This window comes from Sturnira hondurensis, unplaced genomic scaffold, assembly GCF_014824575.4.
Source record: "Sturnira hondurensis isolate 20B ecotype Veracruz unplaced genomic scaffold, ASM1482457v3 Scaffold0014430, whole genome shotgun sequence".
Taxonomy (NCBI): domain Eukaryota; kingdom Metazoa; phylum Chordata; class Mammalia; order Chiroptera; family Phyllostomidae; genus Sturnira; species Sturnira hondurensis.
Window position 1 is genome coordinate 1870524 of NW_028087061.1, and position 15774 is coordinate 1886297.

Consider the following 15774-nt stretch of genomic DNA (forward strand, 5'->3'; position numbering starts at 1 on the left):
CCCAGGTCCCCAGGCCCCAGAGAAGAGCCATTAGCAACAGCCGGACTTGCACCACCCTTGCCCAGGCCCAGGCCCAGGCGTCGCCCACCGCAGCCCACCTCCGTCTCAGTGTCCACAGCTGAGAAACTGCTCAGGGCAGGGAGGCTCGTGTGCCCCTGGGGAGGGCCCAGAAGAGAGGAGGCGACGGGGTAAAGGAGTCAGTGAGGGGCCAGGAACGGGATAAGCTGGGTGCCAGGAACTATCCCACCTGTAGCCCAGAGGCTGAAAGGGATTTATGAAGGGCATCTGATCCAAGTTTTGGTGGCTTCTGATGCCTGGATCTTCCACCTCACCTCTTGCCAAATGTCACCTGGCTTCTGCTTATGTGCCTGTAGTGACAGAGAGCTCACTGATGCTGAGGCATCCCTTTCAGAATTGAGCAGAGGCATGGGGCCCAGTGTGGAGAATGATTACAAAGGCAGGAAGGCCCCGTCCTCTGTCTCCTGCCCTCCCACGTTCTCCTTGGTCTCTCTCTGCATCACTGCCTCTTGAAGTATCTTTACTACTTGTCTCTTCATGAAACTGGGGTTTCCTCTGATTCAGCTGAGGCATTCACTCAAATGATCACAAGGAACCAGACTCGGTGCTCTGCGCGCTGGATGGCAGGACGCGGTGAGCATTACTACCGTTACCAGTCAGAGGAGACAGAATTTGCAGCAAACACCGATGACAGGAGATAGCTTAACACCGAGAGGCCAGGCCGGCTCTCTGAGTCCCTCAAAGCAAGCTCCGCAAGGGCACTGAGAACCTCAGCCCCAAGTCACAATGTGCAGCCACCTTTCAGGAGGCGAATGTTGTGTAATTGTGGGAACTCCCACAAAAGCTCCAAAGAGGAGCCAGTGAGTGATTGACTCCGGTTTCCCCAGCTGCTCCTCAGGCGCCCAGCTGTCACACTCCAGCTGCACCTCAAGGGCAACCAGAGATTGACGCCTCGGGGCAGAAGGCTGCTGCCCCAGGGGACACCTGGCATTGGGGCAGGGGTGGGATCTTCAAATGTGACCCCTTAGAGGCAGACCTCTGGGGCCCAGGAGACAGGGAGATGGGGCCCGTCAGAGGCCATCAGAACATTGCTCTTGCCTAAGAATTGGATTCTGCTCAATGGGATTCTTCTCCCAAGTTCTCCGGCTCTGCCGGTCCCTGAACAGAGAGACTGTTTAATGACCAGAGGACTTTGTCATTAGCAGGTGATAGCAACTGGTAAGCAGCACCAAAGTAGGATCCTTGAAAAGTTTCTTTCCTCCTCTCAGATTTATTTTTATTTCTGATTATATAAGAATACCCAATCATTGTAGATCTGAAAATACAAATACAGACAAAAAGGAAAATAATACCCCCTCCCACATTCACCCTATACTTTTTTAATCCTCACCTGAGGGTATTTTTATTGATTTTAGAGACAGAGAGAAGGAGAGAGAGAGACAGTGAGAGAGAGAAACATCAGTTGGCCGCCTCCTGTATGTGCTCTGACCGGATATCGAACCTGCAATCGTTTGGTGTACAGGATGGCGCTCCAACCAACTGAGCCACGTGGCCAGGGCCACCCAGAAATGTGTGGCCAATATTGTGCTGTATTTTCATTGTTTTCTAGACTTTTTCTTTCTTCAAAGAGTCCCCCACGCCCACCCCAAGGATTATTTACTTAGCAAAGTCCTTCTTCCGAGAGCAAAGGCCAGTGTTTGTACAGCCCCTGCCCTGGGGTCCACGTCCCAACTGGAGGAGGATTCTCCTGAACTTCCGCGCTGGCCCCCTAGGATGTTGCTGTGTCCAGGCAGAGGAGACAGGAGCTGAGGAACAGGAAGCCCAGAGCGGTGGCCGTCCTGTCCTGGTCAGGCCGGCGGGTCAGGAGCAGCAGCCAGCTTTCTTTGGCGGCCTCTCAGGGGCCACCTCCACCAGTGAGCCCTTCAGGTGGTCTTCTTGCGCCTTGAGGGACCTGCATGACCACACCCAGGCGTCAGGCCTCCCTCTCACCTCCCAGGGGCAGAAGGGAGGGGCTCCTGGGTGTGGTTGAGGGGCTTCCTCTCCCCTACCTGCTCTGCCCCGCCCGCTATGTCCACAGGGCCCCAGAGAAATGGGGCCACAGAGACTTGGCTTCTGGCTCTTTTCTGGCATCCTCTCCAGCCTGCTATGCACCAGGTACTGTGCAAGGGACTCCGATTATGACAGTGAATCAGCTTGAGTAGTGAGGGGGGCAGAGGCTGATAGGGACCCAGGAATGGGGCAGCGCCCAGTGGGACTTTGCACCAGGTCCTGGGAGGGGATTAGAGAGGAAGAGATGTGTCCAGGCTGAGACTAGGAGAAGACTGGGGATCACTAGCAGAAAAGGAGTGTGCGTTCTGGGCAGAGGGCAAAGGCTCAGTGTCAAGAGAGAGCTTGGGGGTGGGGAAAGTGAGAGAAGCCCATTCATTCATTCACTCATTCATTCATTCTCTCATTCATTCACTCACAATATATTTACTGTGCGCTAGGCACTTTGTAAATCAGAGCCTAAAGACTGAATGGCCCGAAAGAAGCCTTGGGGGCAGCAGGGGTTCAGGGTTCTGTGGGCCTGGAAGAGACTTGAGCTTTTGTCCTAAAGCAGAGGGAAGTCATGGAGCAGTGTTTGCCAGAGGGCATCATGATTAAGCAGGCTTACAGGGTAAGGAGTCACTGTAGTCACTTTGTCAGAGAAGGAGTTTAGAGATCATCTGGTCTGATACCCTTCCCCCTTACTCAATTCGTTCATTTACTGAGCACACAGTATTTGCCAGGTCCAGGTGTGGGAGGGTTAAAGAAAACACACCCACCCAGGATGGATCTACAGTCAAGGGCAGGTGAAAGCAGACAGCAACAAGAAAACAGACAAAGGTATGGTGATTACAATATGTTCTAAAGGGCTCTGAAGGACACAGACGGTGACAGTGGCGGGAGGGGAGTGGCCAGGGAGGGCCCCTCTGAGTGACTGAAGCTTAGTGAGTGTGTGTGCATGTGATATGTGTGGTATGCATGTGTTTGTGTGTGCTCATGTGTGTGTGCCTGTCTGTGTTGTATGTGCATGTGTGTGTGTATGTTTGTGTGTGCACTCACGCAAGGGACTGGGGAGATGCATAGCTCTGGAGACATCACAGCACATTGTGAGGCATTTGGATTTTACTCTAAACCAGTGGAAGTCACTAGAAAGCTGGGAACACGTTATAGGTGAGAAAAACTAAGGCTCAGAAAGGGAACGTGGCTTTTGGGGAGGTGATGCAGCTAATGGGTCTGGTGCACTGAGTCAGGAGACTCTCCACACAGCGCTCCCTCCTTCCCCACACTGGTGAGCCCTGCGGTGCACAGGTGCTTCCCGCACAAGAGGCCGAGGCTGCCCAGAGGGTTCTGGGTGGAAAGGGGCAGGTGGCACTCACCTGGCCAGGTCCGCCATGGGCTCCAGGATGTTGTGACCCAGGGCAGCGCTGCACTCTGCGAAGGAGATCCCCAGCTCCTGCGGGCCAGACAGATGGGGTATGGGGGCCCTGGGGGAGACCACTAGAGTAGAGGCAGCAACCCCCCTCAAAAACCTGGCCACCAGGCAGAGTCCAACCCAGTAGGTTCCTATGCCAACCCCAAAGGGTAAGGCAGCCCCGTCTCCTGTAGCCCATGGACCCCGGCCTTGCCCCCCCTGCCCAAGACCTGTGTGCCCGGGCTGGCCAAGGTGTCAAAGATGACATCGGCAAACATTCTGCAGCCTTTGAAGCAGCGACAGGAAGCCTGTGACCCAACTTGGAGGAATGTCCTTGACATTTTTAAACCATTAGTTATGCTGTTTTGATTTCAGAAATATTTAATTGGGGGAAATATTAGAAAATACAGCATACAAAAGTACAAAATACAAACCGCCCCTTGTTAGCATATATATTTCCATTCTGTTTTTTATAATAACCCTTTCATTAGGGGGCGGGGCAGGCTGAGTGTTGTCATGCTGTTAGGTCACGCCAGGGAGACTGCCGTCCCGGCCAACCACCGGCAGGCTCTCGGGTCGGCCCCCCGCGCCAGGTGTGCAACCGCTTCTCTGACTGCACGGCACAATGTGAGTCAGAGCTCACACTGACTTAAAGGGCTTACGCTTTATAGAGCCTCGCTCTTCAGTATTTTCCTGGGACCGGATTCTTAATGGCAAATGCTAGCCTGTCCCACGAACCTCCACAGTTTAACCACCACCTGCTGTCAAATGCCGGTCCTTACACATCCCACGGTAAAGAACATCTTCATAGAAACGGTCTGATTGTACATTGCACTCGAGTATCCACGACGCTGTTCTCTGGGGATTATTATTTCTGTGTCTTTAGGATAAACTGCTAGAGGAGGAATTACTATGTCAAAGAGATGAGCTACTATTTTTAAGAGGAGAAAGTCCCCGCCAAGCAGGCGCCACAGTGGTGACCTCAGGAGGGTGAGAAAGGAGCCCGGGAAGGCGGTGCAGGTGAACACCAAGGAGGGGTGCTCAGAGGTGGGGCGGGCAGTGCGTTCTTTTTCTCTTTTCCTTTATCACTCTCCAGATTTTCTGGAATGTGGTCAAATTCTATTCATAAATAAATAGTATCCACTGTCTGGTGGTCAGGCTTTTGATGTTAATCTTCCTGGGGAAGAATTTGAGTCTTAAAATAGATTAAATTAGAAGGAATGTTATGTTAATTAGAGACCAGAGATAAAATTAAGATTTGATTGGGAATTTAAGTGAAGCTTTTAAAAATCTTTTTACTCTGAAGATATTTTTTATGTAGGTCAGGACACTGGGTGGGGATCTGCTAACTTAGCAGTGAGGTTCGGTCATGCCCACACTTGGGTCTAAGGGTGGGGTGGGTGGAGGCAGAGGTGGCCAGGCTGGTGTCTACTCTGACCCTGACTTTGGCTGGGGTGATGTGTCCACTACCCTCCAGGGAGGGGTCTGCCCAGTCCAGGCTGGGGGAGAGGCCAACACCCAGGTGCTCACCTGGGCCAGTTGCTGCCCAGCCTCCGTGGACACCCGCCGCTCCTTGTCACAGTCCATCTTGTTTCCCAGGAGAAGGACAGCCACTTCACCAGATGCTGAGTCCTGCACACAGCACACACCCCTCAGCCACCCATGCTGAGGGCCTGCCGGGTGCCAGGCCCTGGGTGGGTTCGGCCCTGGCCTCCGGGGAGCTGGCAGTGTGCCTCCCCACCATGTGCCCTCCTTTCCACGCCACATCCACTCCACACCCTTCCCATCTCAACACTTCTTTCTCCATCTGCAGTGAGGTTGCCCCTCCCCTCTGCCTGCCAACCTCAAAGGTATCTCCCCCAGGAAGCCTTCACGGATTGATCCTGCCCATGCCCCTCTCTTCCCATCTGTGCTGGACAGCCCAGTGCTTAATTACACAGGATGCCTTGACTCATTCCCAATTGTTTCATGAATAATAATAATAATAATAATAATAATAACTTTTGTTTACTGAGTGCCTACTATCCACTAGGTGCTGTGCTGAAAGCAATGCTACCAGTTAACCCTCACAACTCTGTGAGAGAAGCTGAGAAATTGACGTTCAGAGAGGCGCAGTCACTTGTCCAGGGTCACAGGGTTGGGGTGACGTAGATGGGTCCTGTCTGACCCCAGAACTCAGCTGCCCTTGTGTATTATTACCTCATCCTACTTCTTTTGATCAGTTCAACTAGAGAGTCCTAGAAAGAAGACATGTCTCACTTCACATTCCTCCGCTGTGCTAGTACACACTGCAGAATGTCAGCATGTATGCATCAATTAAGTATGTGGGGGGAGGAGCTGGAGATGTGTGGACAGAGGAATCAGCACCCGGAGCGGTACTAGGACCGCGTTGCCCCGGGTGCTAAGAAGACACCACAGAGCTGCTGGCTGCAGGAGAGAAATGTTCACAGGATGAAGGAAGCAGCAGTTCCTTCTGGCGGCTGTGCCTGTGTGGCTGCGGTGCCTTTGCACGGCTGCCAGCCCACCCGGCCCCATGTGCTCAGTGAATCGTGTTACCTGAGTGATGTCTGCTGTATTATTTATAGTCCTGGGAGGAAAGGCAGAGTGAGCAGGATATACGTTCCCTCTCGACTCCAAAAACTGGGGCCAACCTCAGTGACCATCTGCTCACCTGGATACAGTCCAGCCAGTAGCGCACGTGGGCAAAGCTGTCCTGGGATGTGACATCATACATGAGCAGCACTCCGTCAGCCTTGCGGAGCAGCTGCCGCGTCATGCTGTGGTACCTGCCCAGGGAGCCCGTGTGAGGCCAGGCGGGGGGTGACCCCGGCCCCGGCCCCGGCCCCGGGCTCTCAGGCCTCAGCCACCCCACTGGCACAGTGGAAGAATTAACCTTTCCTGCGTCTGATTCCCAAAGGGAAGGTGCACGTGCGTTCCTTCTTACAGTGCAGTTACTGTTGAGTAGGTAACAGTTCTCACGGCTCAAATTTCAAAAGGTACCAAAGGGCACCCAGTGAAGTCTCCCCACATTCTGCAGCCCCTCAGGCCCCCACCCCGAGAGGCAACCAGGGCCACCAGTTTCTGAAATATTCTTCCAGAGGCATTTTATGAGTGTGCATAACCGTGTGTGCATACACACACATCTATACACACACACACACCGCTACCCTTTGCCCCTATTAACACAGTACAGTATAAGCACTCGCTGTACTCATTCATCCTCAGTTACCTACACTGTGCTTTTCTAGTCAGAATGTCTTGGGGGCGTTTCCCTGTTGGGACATAAAGAGGGTCCTCAGTGTCTCATGGCTTTGTAATGCCCTGCTGTGTGGACAGACCCGACTGTTCACTGGTCCGCTGTCCAGGGCACTGAGGCTGTTCCCCGAGTTCTATAATATAAAGGCCCCTGGGAACGGCCTCAGTCCCCTTGAAAGGATCGCCGAGTATGAGTTTATCGGAAGAAGGAATCTGCAGAAGTGGGACTGCCGGGTGGAACAGGAAGTGCCTGTAACGTTTTGATCGCTGCTGCCTAACTAGAAGGGGGAGGCCCGTGTTTTCTTTGGGAGCACGGGAGATGGGGTGTCTGTCCCTGAGGGCCGTGTAGGGGTGGTCCTCACAGATGCCCCGCCAGGCTGAGGGGGTGTCTGGGTCTGCTGCCCCACCCTCCCCACTGGGCCTCGACTCGCCTCTCCTCCCCCTGCCTCCCGACCCCTCCAGGGGCAGATGTCCTTTTTGCAGTTGGTGGCCCCTTGCCCACATTGGGCTCATCAGGGTGGGGCTGCCCCCACCCCTGGCACCCAGGCTTAGCTCCGGTCGCTGATGCCACTGATGCAGACAGTGCCCATTACCTCTCCTGGCCAGCCGTGTCCCAGAGCTGCAGCGCGTAGCACTTGTTGTCCACCAGCAGTTTTTTGACCCGGAAATCCACTCCTAGGACACACAGAGGGGGTTAGGCCTGCTTTCAAGTTACCATCCGGTACTTGTAGCCAAGGCTGGCCTGGATACACACCAGTCTTCAACGCTGGCCCCAGGAGAAGGAAACCTTCCATTGCTGGGCTTCCCTCCTGCTCCCCAAATCCCATCCATACCGGAGGCCCCATGTCTTCCAAGAAGCCTTCCCTGAGCAGCCCACAGGGTTCGCTGCACCCGCCACATCTGTACCAATGCGGGGAACCTCACACCGTTCTGACCTCTGTGAGCATGTGTCTCCCCAACCTCACAGCAAAGTTTATCCCTTAGTCCAGCCAGGAGAATCTGTTTCATTACTTTATTTTTATAATTCTTGTTTCATAACCTACTTATGGCATGCACCTCCCACTTTAGCCGGACAGCAGGGTGGACAGGCAGCCTAGGAGATGGAAGGAGCACGGGCTTCAGAGGTGACTGACTGGGCTGTGAGTTGTCCACCCTCTGGTGCTGTGCTGGCTGTGCGACCTTGGGCAAATGACTTCACCACTCTGAGCCTTCCTTCCTCGTCTGCAAGGCGACAATTTAAAAAGATCCACATTGCAGGATGATTGAGAAGATTAAATGACTTAGGAGCAAGGTTTAGCCCAGTTTCTGGGAGAGGGGAGGTTCTTGGGAGGTGGTCATTTTTATTATCATTATTCATTCTTATCTCTCTGAACCCCCATCCCTTGAATTTCACAGCCCCACCCCTGCCTGTGGTTATGGTTCCAGTCTCTTTCTGGAAATATGGAGGGAACAGTGAAATCCCAGGGAATCTTTGGGGTGTACTTTCCAGCCAGCCCCTACTTCCCAAGGAAACCAGGTAGGGGATGGTGGAGGGGGGCTTCTTTGTCCCTATCCCACCCCCTTTCCTGATGGAACCCTGAAGCTGCAGACCCCAGGCCAGTTCGGGTATAGGGTGTCTTCTCCTATTAGCCTTCAGCTGATAGAGACCTTGGTCAAGGCCTCTTATGGTGGCCCCCGTAAGCACCTGCTTGCTGGCCGCTGGCTGAAACCAACGCCCGTTCCCACACTGTTTGCTCTCCAGGGGAAGCCAGGAGAAGTGGCAGCCCAGAACACCTGACCGCAGCAAGAGAGTGAAGAAGTTCGTCTGTAACATCCACTCTCTTTACTGCCCTCTTTTCTGAAGGTCTGAGGAAACTCAGGGTCTGCAGCAACCTCTGAGGGTATCTATCCAACTCCCAGGATAACGTCCAGCCGGTGCTTATTCTCACGTGTACTCTATAAGCAACCCCTAACAATTCACGATTATCCTTTGTGTTGAATAGCCTCCCCATTACTCCCACTTTCTCACCGGCCTGGCTGTGCCCCTCCTCAGTCCACCCATGTGTCTTCACACTCTCCCCAAAACATGTTATTGCAACATAACCATGTAAACTGTTAAGAACACAGTGTTTTCTCCTTCCCAAGGAATCTGCTCTTTTATATGAGCAGCCTCAAGGAGAGGGAAATGCTGAACCCAAAAGAGGGTAAAACTGCTGGACTGGGGCCTTTGATGAGAAGGAAGCAACCCCGAGAATGAACTCTGGGGCCTGGCTAAGGCAAGAAACTGGAGCAGGTCTTCAATCCTCCGTTTCTCTCACCGGAAAATGGGGACAGACATTCAGATGTAACTCAGTGGGCTCTGGCCTGCCGCCCAGTGCTGTTCTCAGATGCAGGCAGGCTGCAACTCTTACCCTCTGGGAGAGGGGGGTGGAGTGGAGCAGAGTGACCCTGAGTCGGCAAATGCTCACGACTGGGCCAGCCACGATCGGCCCCGGCAACAGTTAAGACAGATGGGTAACAGCCACAGGAGGCATGAAACCGCAGCTGGGACTGGGACAGGTCTGGGTCACATGGCTGAATCTTGGGTGCTCACTGCTATCTAAGAGCGGGTGCAGGCTGGCCCCGTCTTTTTACGGTAATGCAATCTGTTTGGGTTTTTTTAATTGAATTTCCTGGAAATTTTTTACTACATAATAATGGGGGAGACTTGGTTTCCGGGGACTGTTCTAAGATGCCTGGTGCATTGTAGGTGGTCAGAAACCAGCGGCTTGGGTGACTTGTAATGGCCACATCCAACCAGTAGGGCCCCCTTCCCCCCAGTGGCCTGCCCCCAGGCCATGTGGGTGGAGACTTGTTGGTCGTTGGTTTTCACTATCAACTGGACAGGCACCTAAATTGCAGGGTGCTTTGTTGATGTGACACATTATAAACTAATCAGATCAATGCCCAGAAAGCAAATTGCTGGTAATTAGAGATGATTAGTAAAATATTAAGACTTTTCCCATATAAAATACCTCCTACTGCTGGGCCTGTGGCCAGAACAGAGCCTGCAGCTTCCCCAGGATGGCACGCTGGGGGCCTGCCCCAGCTCGTTGGCCAGGCCCCGGGTTCTCTCCCCCCTCGCCAGACAGGCCCTTACCCACAGTTGCCGTCAGCCCCGTGGCGAAGGAGTTCTGGTGCAGAAGGTGCAGGAAGGACGTTTTGCCCACATTCGAGTCTCCCAGGACAATGACGTGGAAGATGTGATCAGGGTCGGCTGGAGGCTCGCTGTCTGCCGGGTGCCCTCGGGGTGGGTGTAGCCCAGCCTCCCTGGAGTCTGTTCCCAGGTCTTCAGGCCCATCCTCTGCCCTTGGCTCCCCAGATTGTAGGGGCTCTTGTCCTCCCTCTGCTTGAGCAGTTGTGTGTGGAAGTCGGGGTTGGGCTTCCAGCGAAGCCACGGAGGGCTGGGTTTTCGTGGGCAGCTGGGGCCCTGCTTCAACCCCAGGCTGAGCCCCCCGAGTGGGAGAGCCCCTTGGGGGTGACGGTGTTCCAGGAGCAGGGGCTTCCGTCTCAGCCTGAGCCTGCAGCGTGTCACATGGGAGAGGAGAGGGCAGGGAATCTCTCTGGGGCTGCTCCCAATGCCCAGTTCTCAGGCCCTGCACCTCAGCTGGCTGCTCTGAACTGAGGTCTTGCCCTCCTTGGCCCACCTGCTTCCCCTCCTCGGCCCTAGGCTCCTCTTCCAGGCTCTGCTGGGGGAGGGCAGGCAGCCCACCTGGCTGGACGTGGACATGAGCTTCCCTCAGCACCCCAGGATAGCCCTCCTGCACGTCTGGGCCCAGCCTGCCCTGCTCCGATCCTTCTGTGGAAGCCTGAACCACACATTCCAGGCCCTGGGAGGGCTCAGCCAGCCCTGCTGTGAGGGCTCTGGCTCCTGGTGACCCTGGTCTTGGCTCAGACCCAGTAGCAGGGGATTCCTGATAAAGGGCTTCTCCCTGCCTGGCTGGCTTGGCTGGGACAGGCCCAGTCCAGGAGTCCTTATCATCTGGGTATGAGGCCCGGAACTGTTTGCTGGTCCCTGTGAGGGCCTCAGAAGGGGGCGAGGCCACCTGGAGAGGGTGTCCATCCTCCAAAGGAATGAGCACCTTGAGTGCGGCTGCCACGAGGCTCCCTGACTCCCCACTTGGGGCCCTCGGGAGGTCCCAGAGGAAGTGGGCCTCAGGGCCAGCCCCTGGCTCCTCCTTAGGCTGCACGGGACTGAGGTCCTGCCCATCTGGGTCCACTGCTTTTCCTTCCTTGGCCCCAGAAGACACCTCAGGGGGCGTCCTTGGAGCCCCATCCGCATCTGAAGTCGGCCCCTGACCAAACAGCAAACCGTGCGGCTCTGAGATGGAGATCTGCCTGACCACGCGGGGTGTCTGGGGGGCTGAGGAGGCTGTTGGGGTTGGGGGTGGGCTCCAGCACAGCTGCAGGGTTCTGTGCGGGGAGCTGCTGAAGCTGCTCAGGAGCTGGTCCCAGTCATCGTTGTCCCCAAACAGTCCAGGCAGGGGTGTCTCCTCAGGGGCAGCTGGTTGAGGGTTGGGAGCCTTCTCCACACCTGCTCTGGGGTCACTGGAAAGGTGTGGGGAGCTCAGGTCAGGGGAGGGGCAGGTCGATGTCACACTAGTCCTGCCTCCCTCCCTCACGTCAGGTGAACACCTCACAGCTGGCCCTCCCTCCCAGTATTTGCTCAGGGAGCCCTTCTGTGCATCCTTTGAGGCCTGTGTGAAGGCTTGCCCCCTCTAGGAAGCCTTCCCTGACCCCTCTGGCCCATCCCACTCCCCTGAGCTGTAACAGCCAGCATGAGTGCCTACGTGGGACCTAGTACTGCACAAGTCCCGTATATGAGCACGTGTGTGTTTGAACCCCAGCTGTGTGATCTTGGGCATGTGACTTTTCCCTCTCTGTTCCTCAGTTTCCTTATCTGAGAAATGGGCATGATAATCTCAGCCTGGCGATGTTGTTGTGAGGTGTACAGAGGGGGACTACGTGTTCTGGGGGTGGACTAGAGCCTCAGAGAACTCGGGGTCTCCCTCCTCTCTTTCAGGAAGCCCCTGGTCTCCACCTCAGCCCAAGGCAGCACCACTTGCCTCAGTTTCTCCTCCATCTGCCAGGACACATAGCTCTTGGTGACGTTCAGATGCCCCCTGGTCACCTGCAGCTGTTCCCGCACTTCCTCCAGCTGCCCAGCCAGGTCATGCTGGGCCTCCCGAAGCTGCCAGTTCTCCAGGTTGGCCTCCTGGTGTGTGCTGCTAAGGTGGTGCAGCTGGGCCTCCAGCTGCCAGAGGTGGACGGTGAGGAGGAAAGAAGCCCAGCTGCCCTCCAGGGCAACAAACAGCCTCCCAAGGCCATCGTGGGGCACAGACTCCAGGCCTCTGGAGAGCCAGCTTAACACACGACTGGAAGGGTTTCATCACTGGCCTAATTAGCTCTGTGCCGCCCCCGCCCCCCCCCGTGCCCGGAGAGAGACGTTTGAATTGTTGGGTTGGGGAGGAGAGAGGGGAGTGTGTGAGAAACACAAACTGCCAGCACCACGGGGCCGGACACACAAACAAACGGAGTCACAGCCTCCTCTGCTGAAAGCTCCCCCAGGGCTGCTTGCCTCTGAGCCCCGTCTGGTCTGCAGGGAGCTCTTGAGCCAGCAGTCAGTCCCACGACTTCAAGATGGGGGGCTGCCTGACCACTCGGAGTGGGAGGCAAAGCCCTCACTGTGCCTCCAGGGCCCTGCACAAACTCCCCCAGCCACCCCTGTTACACCTCTGGCCTCCTCTCATCACTACTCTCTCTTTCCTCCACGCCAGCCCACAGAGCTCCTTGCCGTTCCTGGAACACTCGCAGCATGTGCTGCCTTGGGGCCTTTGCACTCACAGTTCCCTCGGCTACACAGCTCTTCCCTCACACAGCACAGGGCCCACCCCTCACCTCCTTCCGGTCTTTACTGTAATGTCATCATCTCAGTGAGGCCTTCCTTGATGCCCGATCAACACCCTTCTGTCCCCCAGCCCTGCTTCGCTTTATTCTCCTTAGTGCTTTTGTTATCTAATATGCTGTGGATTTTACTTGCTTTATGTCTCACTGTCTCCCTGACTAGACAGTGACTCCACGGGCAGAGGCTTGTGTCTGTCATGTTCCTCAGAACCCAGACTGAGCCTGGTGTGTAGTAGGTGCATCCTAAAGAGTGGTCGGCTGAAGGAATGAAGGGCCTGGGGGGAAAAGCTTCAGGTCCCCAGGGGACAGGACAAAATGGCCCCGTGTGGGAAGTCCAGCCTCCTCTCTCAGCAGAAGGGGCCTGCCTTGGTTTCCAAAGAGCAGCTGCTTCAGAGGCACCTGGGATGCCAACCCAGGTCGGGAGGGTGAGACCAGGTGACAGGACAGCCCAGGCAACGGCAGCGAAGCCTCTGGGAACCTACCCCGTGTGGAAGGGATGCTGGTGTCCTGGTTACCACAGATGGCAGTTTTACCGAGGTCAGTGCTTTGGAAGTTGAGAGGGAAGAAGCCGTAGGGTGGGGTCTCAGACCCAGACTTTTAGCCACAGTGCCAGCTGGAAAGGACCACAGGCTACCAGACCTGGGAGGTCACAGCAGCAGGTATTCTGACCAGAAAGCCAGGTCAGATTCAGAGACAGTAACAACCGTGCTGTGCAAGGCACCCGCCCCCATCGCAGGCCCTCCGGGTGCCGCTTAGTACCTCTAACCGTCACAGCAGTTTTCTAAGGCAAGAATTCTGAGCGCCACTTCTCTGATGAGGGAACTAAGGCTCAGGGGGGCTGAGAACCTGCCAAGGTCCCTCAGCTGACAATGCAAATGAGAGCTGAGCACCACCATAGCACCACACCTCTCCAGCATGGAGACCTCGGGTTGTCCGGCACTTTCCTGTTGCTCAGCACTTCCCCTTTATTGCCTCATTGTGCACACCGGCCTGGCAGGTGCACTGGGTAAGGCTAGTCCTATTTTACAGATGGAGAAACTAAGGCCAAGACAAGCAAAGTTATTTCCTCAAGTTTGCAAGACTCTTCATTGGAACCATAGGGATTTGAACCTGGGCTGTCTGGCTCTTGTCTCAGCGCTCCCACTGCCCTACCGGGCCTCATCTCAGAAAAGGGCCCAAGACACCTCTTTCCCAGGGGCTTCCTCTCATGTGGAAGCCCAACCAACCCAGGGCATCCTCAGAGGAGGGCTGTCAGACTCTGAATCCTCAGAAACTCGGCTCTCGGGAGGCCCTGTCACTCACCTCCCTCTGGCCCTCAGTCAGCTGCTGCACCTCACGCTCCTTGGCCTCCAGGACCTCCTGCATCTGGGAGCTGAGGGCCACATCCCGGGAGTCGCTCTGAGGAGCAGAGAGGTCTCAGACCCTGCGATGCAGAATCTAAGACACAGCCAAGCAGGGCCAGCCCTCCCCACACTTCACCTCCACCTGGGCCTGGGTGCAGGGTCTCAGGAAGGAGGGCCCTCAGCACAACTTCCCTGGCTCAGGCCTGGGTTGTGGCCACAAGGAAACTGAGGCCCAGAGAGCAGAGGGACTAGTTCCAGGGGATACAGCCAGCTCTGGCAGAAAGAGACAGGGAGCTCGGCACTCCTCCCCTGCCTCCCTGGTCAGGGGAGTGAGAGGATCCACTCCCAGCAACCTTCTGCTACCCCACACTGGCCGGTCACCAGCCCCACGGCCAGGCCAGCAGGGGAAGGGCAGGCCGCCAGGGAGCCCACCTCGGCCTGCAGCTGCTGCTTCTCCTGGCGGATCTGCTGCTCCATCTCCTCGTACAGCTGCTGGACCTCACGACGGTGGTCTGAGTCTCGCCTGGAAGGGGTGGGAGGTGGGCCAGGCGGCCCATCAGCGCCTGGCCCACCTGGTTTGGAGAGGTGGTCTGGACCTGGTTTGGAGTCCATTCTATGGCTCATCTCACTCGGTCAGAGACCACTGACCCCTGTCACAGTCACCCTGACCCATGAGCCCCTGATGCTGGTCACCCCAATCCTGTCATGCTGACTCCCGTAACCATCGCCAAGATATTAGTTCCCCTGGCCCTGTCGCCTGGTCCCCATCATTTCACCCTCTGTCCCCACTTTCTACTGTCACCATGCCCCTCCCTCCATAGCTCAGACCTCCTGCAGGGCTGCGCCCATGCCAGCCCCAGGTCACCACCTGCGTTGTCATCTACATGAGCCGTGCTCCCAGAGCGGGGCGCAACAGTGGCCCTGCTCCAAGACGCATTGGGCATTCCGACTCTCGATAAAGGCCCATCTCTGTCCTCCCTGGAGTCCCCTAAGTCACTCCTTCTTCCAGAACTCAATTAAGAATCAACTAAAATGTGAAGAGCTCCCGCTACATGCCAGGCTTCGAGTGGGCGAGAACCAGCAGCCCCCACTCACTTCTGCAGGGTCAGCTCCAGAACCTCCTTGTCGGCCCGTGCCTCCTGCAGGCGGCTGGTCATCTTGGCCAGGAAGCCCTCCAGGTTGCCTGCCAACTGGGGCTCCTCCTGCCTCAGCTTCCCCCACAACTGCCAGAGCTCTGTCTGCCTGGGGAGGGGAGGAGAGCCAGAGATTAGATAGGAGGGGGACCAGGAAGCAGAGGGGACCCCAGTTCTCTGTATGAATGGCAACACTCCAAGAAACTTGGGCACCTGAGCTACAAAAATATATTGACCCCTGCAGGTACAATCAAATGCCACCTCCTCCAGGAATCTTTCCCAGATGTGCCCACTCCCTTCCTGAACTCCCACCAAGACTCTGTGTCCCTGTGAGTGGGTAATTAACTGTGGAGAGGGGCACTTGGGAGCCTGCCGGCCCAGGGCTTTCATCTGCCTTCTCTCTTCTCCCACTCTGTAGCTGTGTGACCTTTGGAAAGTACCATGCCCTCTCTGGGCTTATTTGTAAAATAGGGAGGCTGATAACCTGCCAAGCAAGTTCTCCAGAGAATGAGACACACCCAGTGAAAGCACCCTCTTGGGGCCTGGCACATGGATGGCTTTCACACGGGTTTAATTAAGTCGTGAAGGTAGATGCCAGAGGGCTGAGCCCAAGCCAAGCTGCCAAGTAGGTAAATGGCCCCACCACACCCGCCCCGCCAGCCTGTCC

General features: G+C 55.9%; 1 protein-coding gene across 1 annotated transcript in view; it reads right to left on the reverse strand.

Annotated features, from left to right (window-relative positions):
• Window positions 1-1504: 1504 nt before the first annotated feature.
• RAB44 (RAB44, member RAS oncogene family) overlaps window positions 1505-15774 on the reverse strand; it is a 34751-nt gene continuing 20481 nt past the window's right edge. The window contains exons 5-14 of the mRNA XM_037063297.1: window positions 15070-15216; window positions 14407-14497; window positions 13934-14029; window positions 11794-11981; window positions 9828-11275; window positions 7303-7384; window positions 6126-6240; window positions 4985-5086; window positions 3420-3496; window positions 1505-1969 (exon numbers count right to left, since the gene is read on the reverse strand). Of these exons, the coding sequence (XP_036919192.1) occupies window positions 1879-1969; window positions 3420-3496; window positions 4985-5086; window positions 6126-6240; window positions 7303-7384; window positions 9828-11275; window positions 11794-11981; window positions 13934-14029; window positions 14407-14497; window positions 15070-15216 (2437 nt within the window). The 3' untranslated portion in view covers window positions 1505-1878. The remainder of the gene's footprint in view (window positions 1970-3419; window positions 3497-4984; window positions 5087-6125; window positions 6241-7302; window positions 7385-9827; window positions 11276-11793; window positions 11982-13933; window positions 14030-14406; window positions 14498-15069; window positions 15217-15774) is intronic.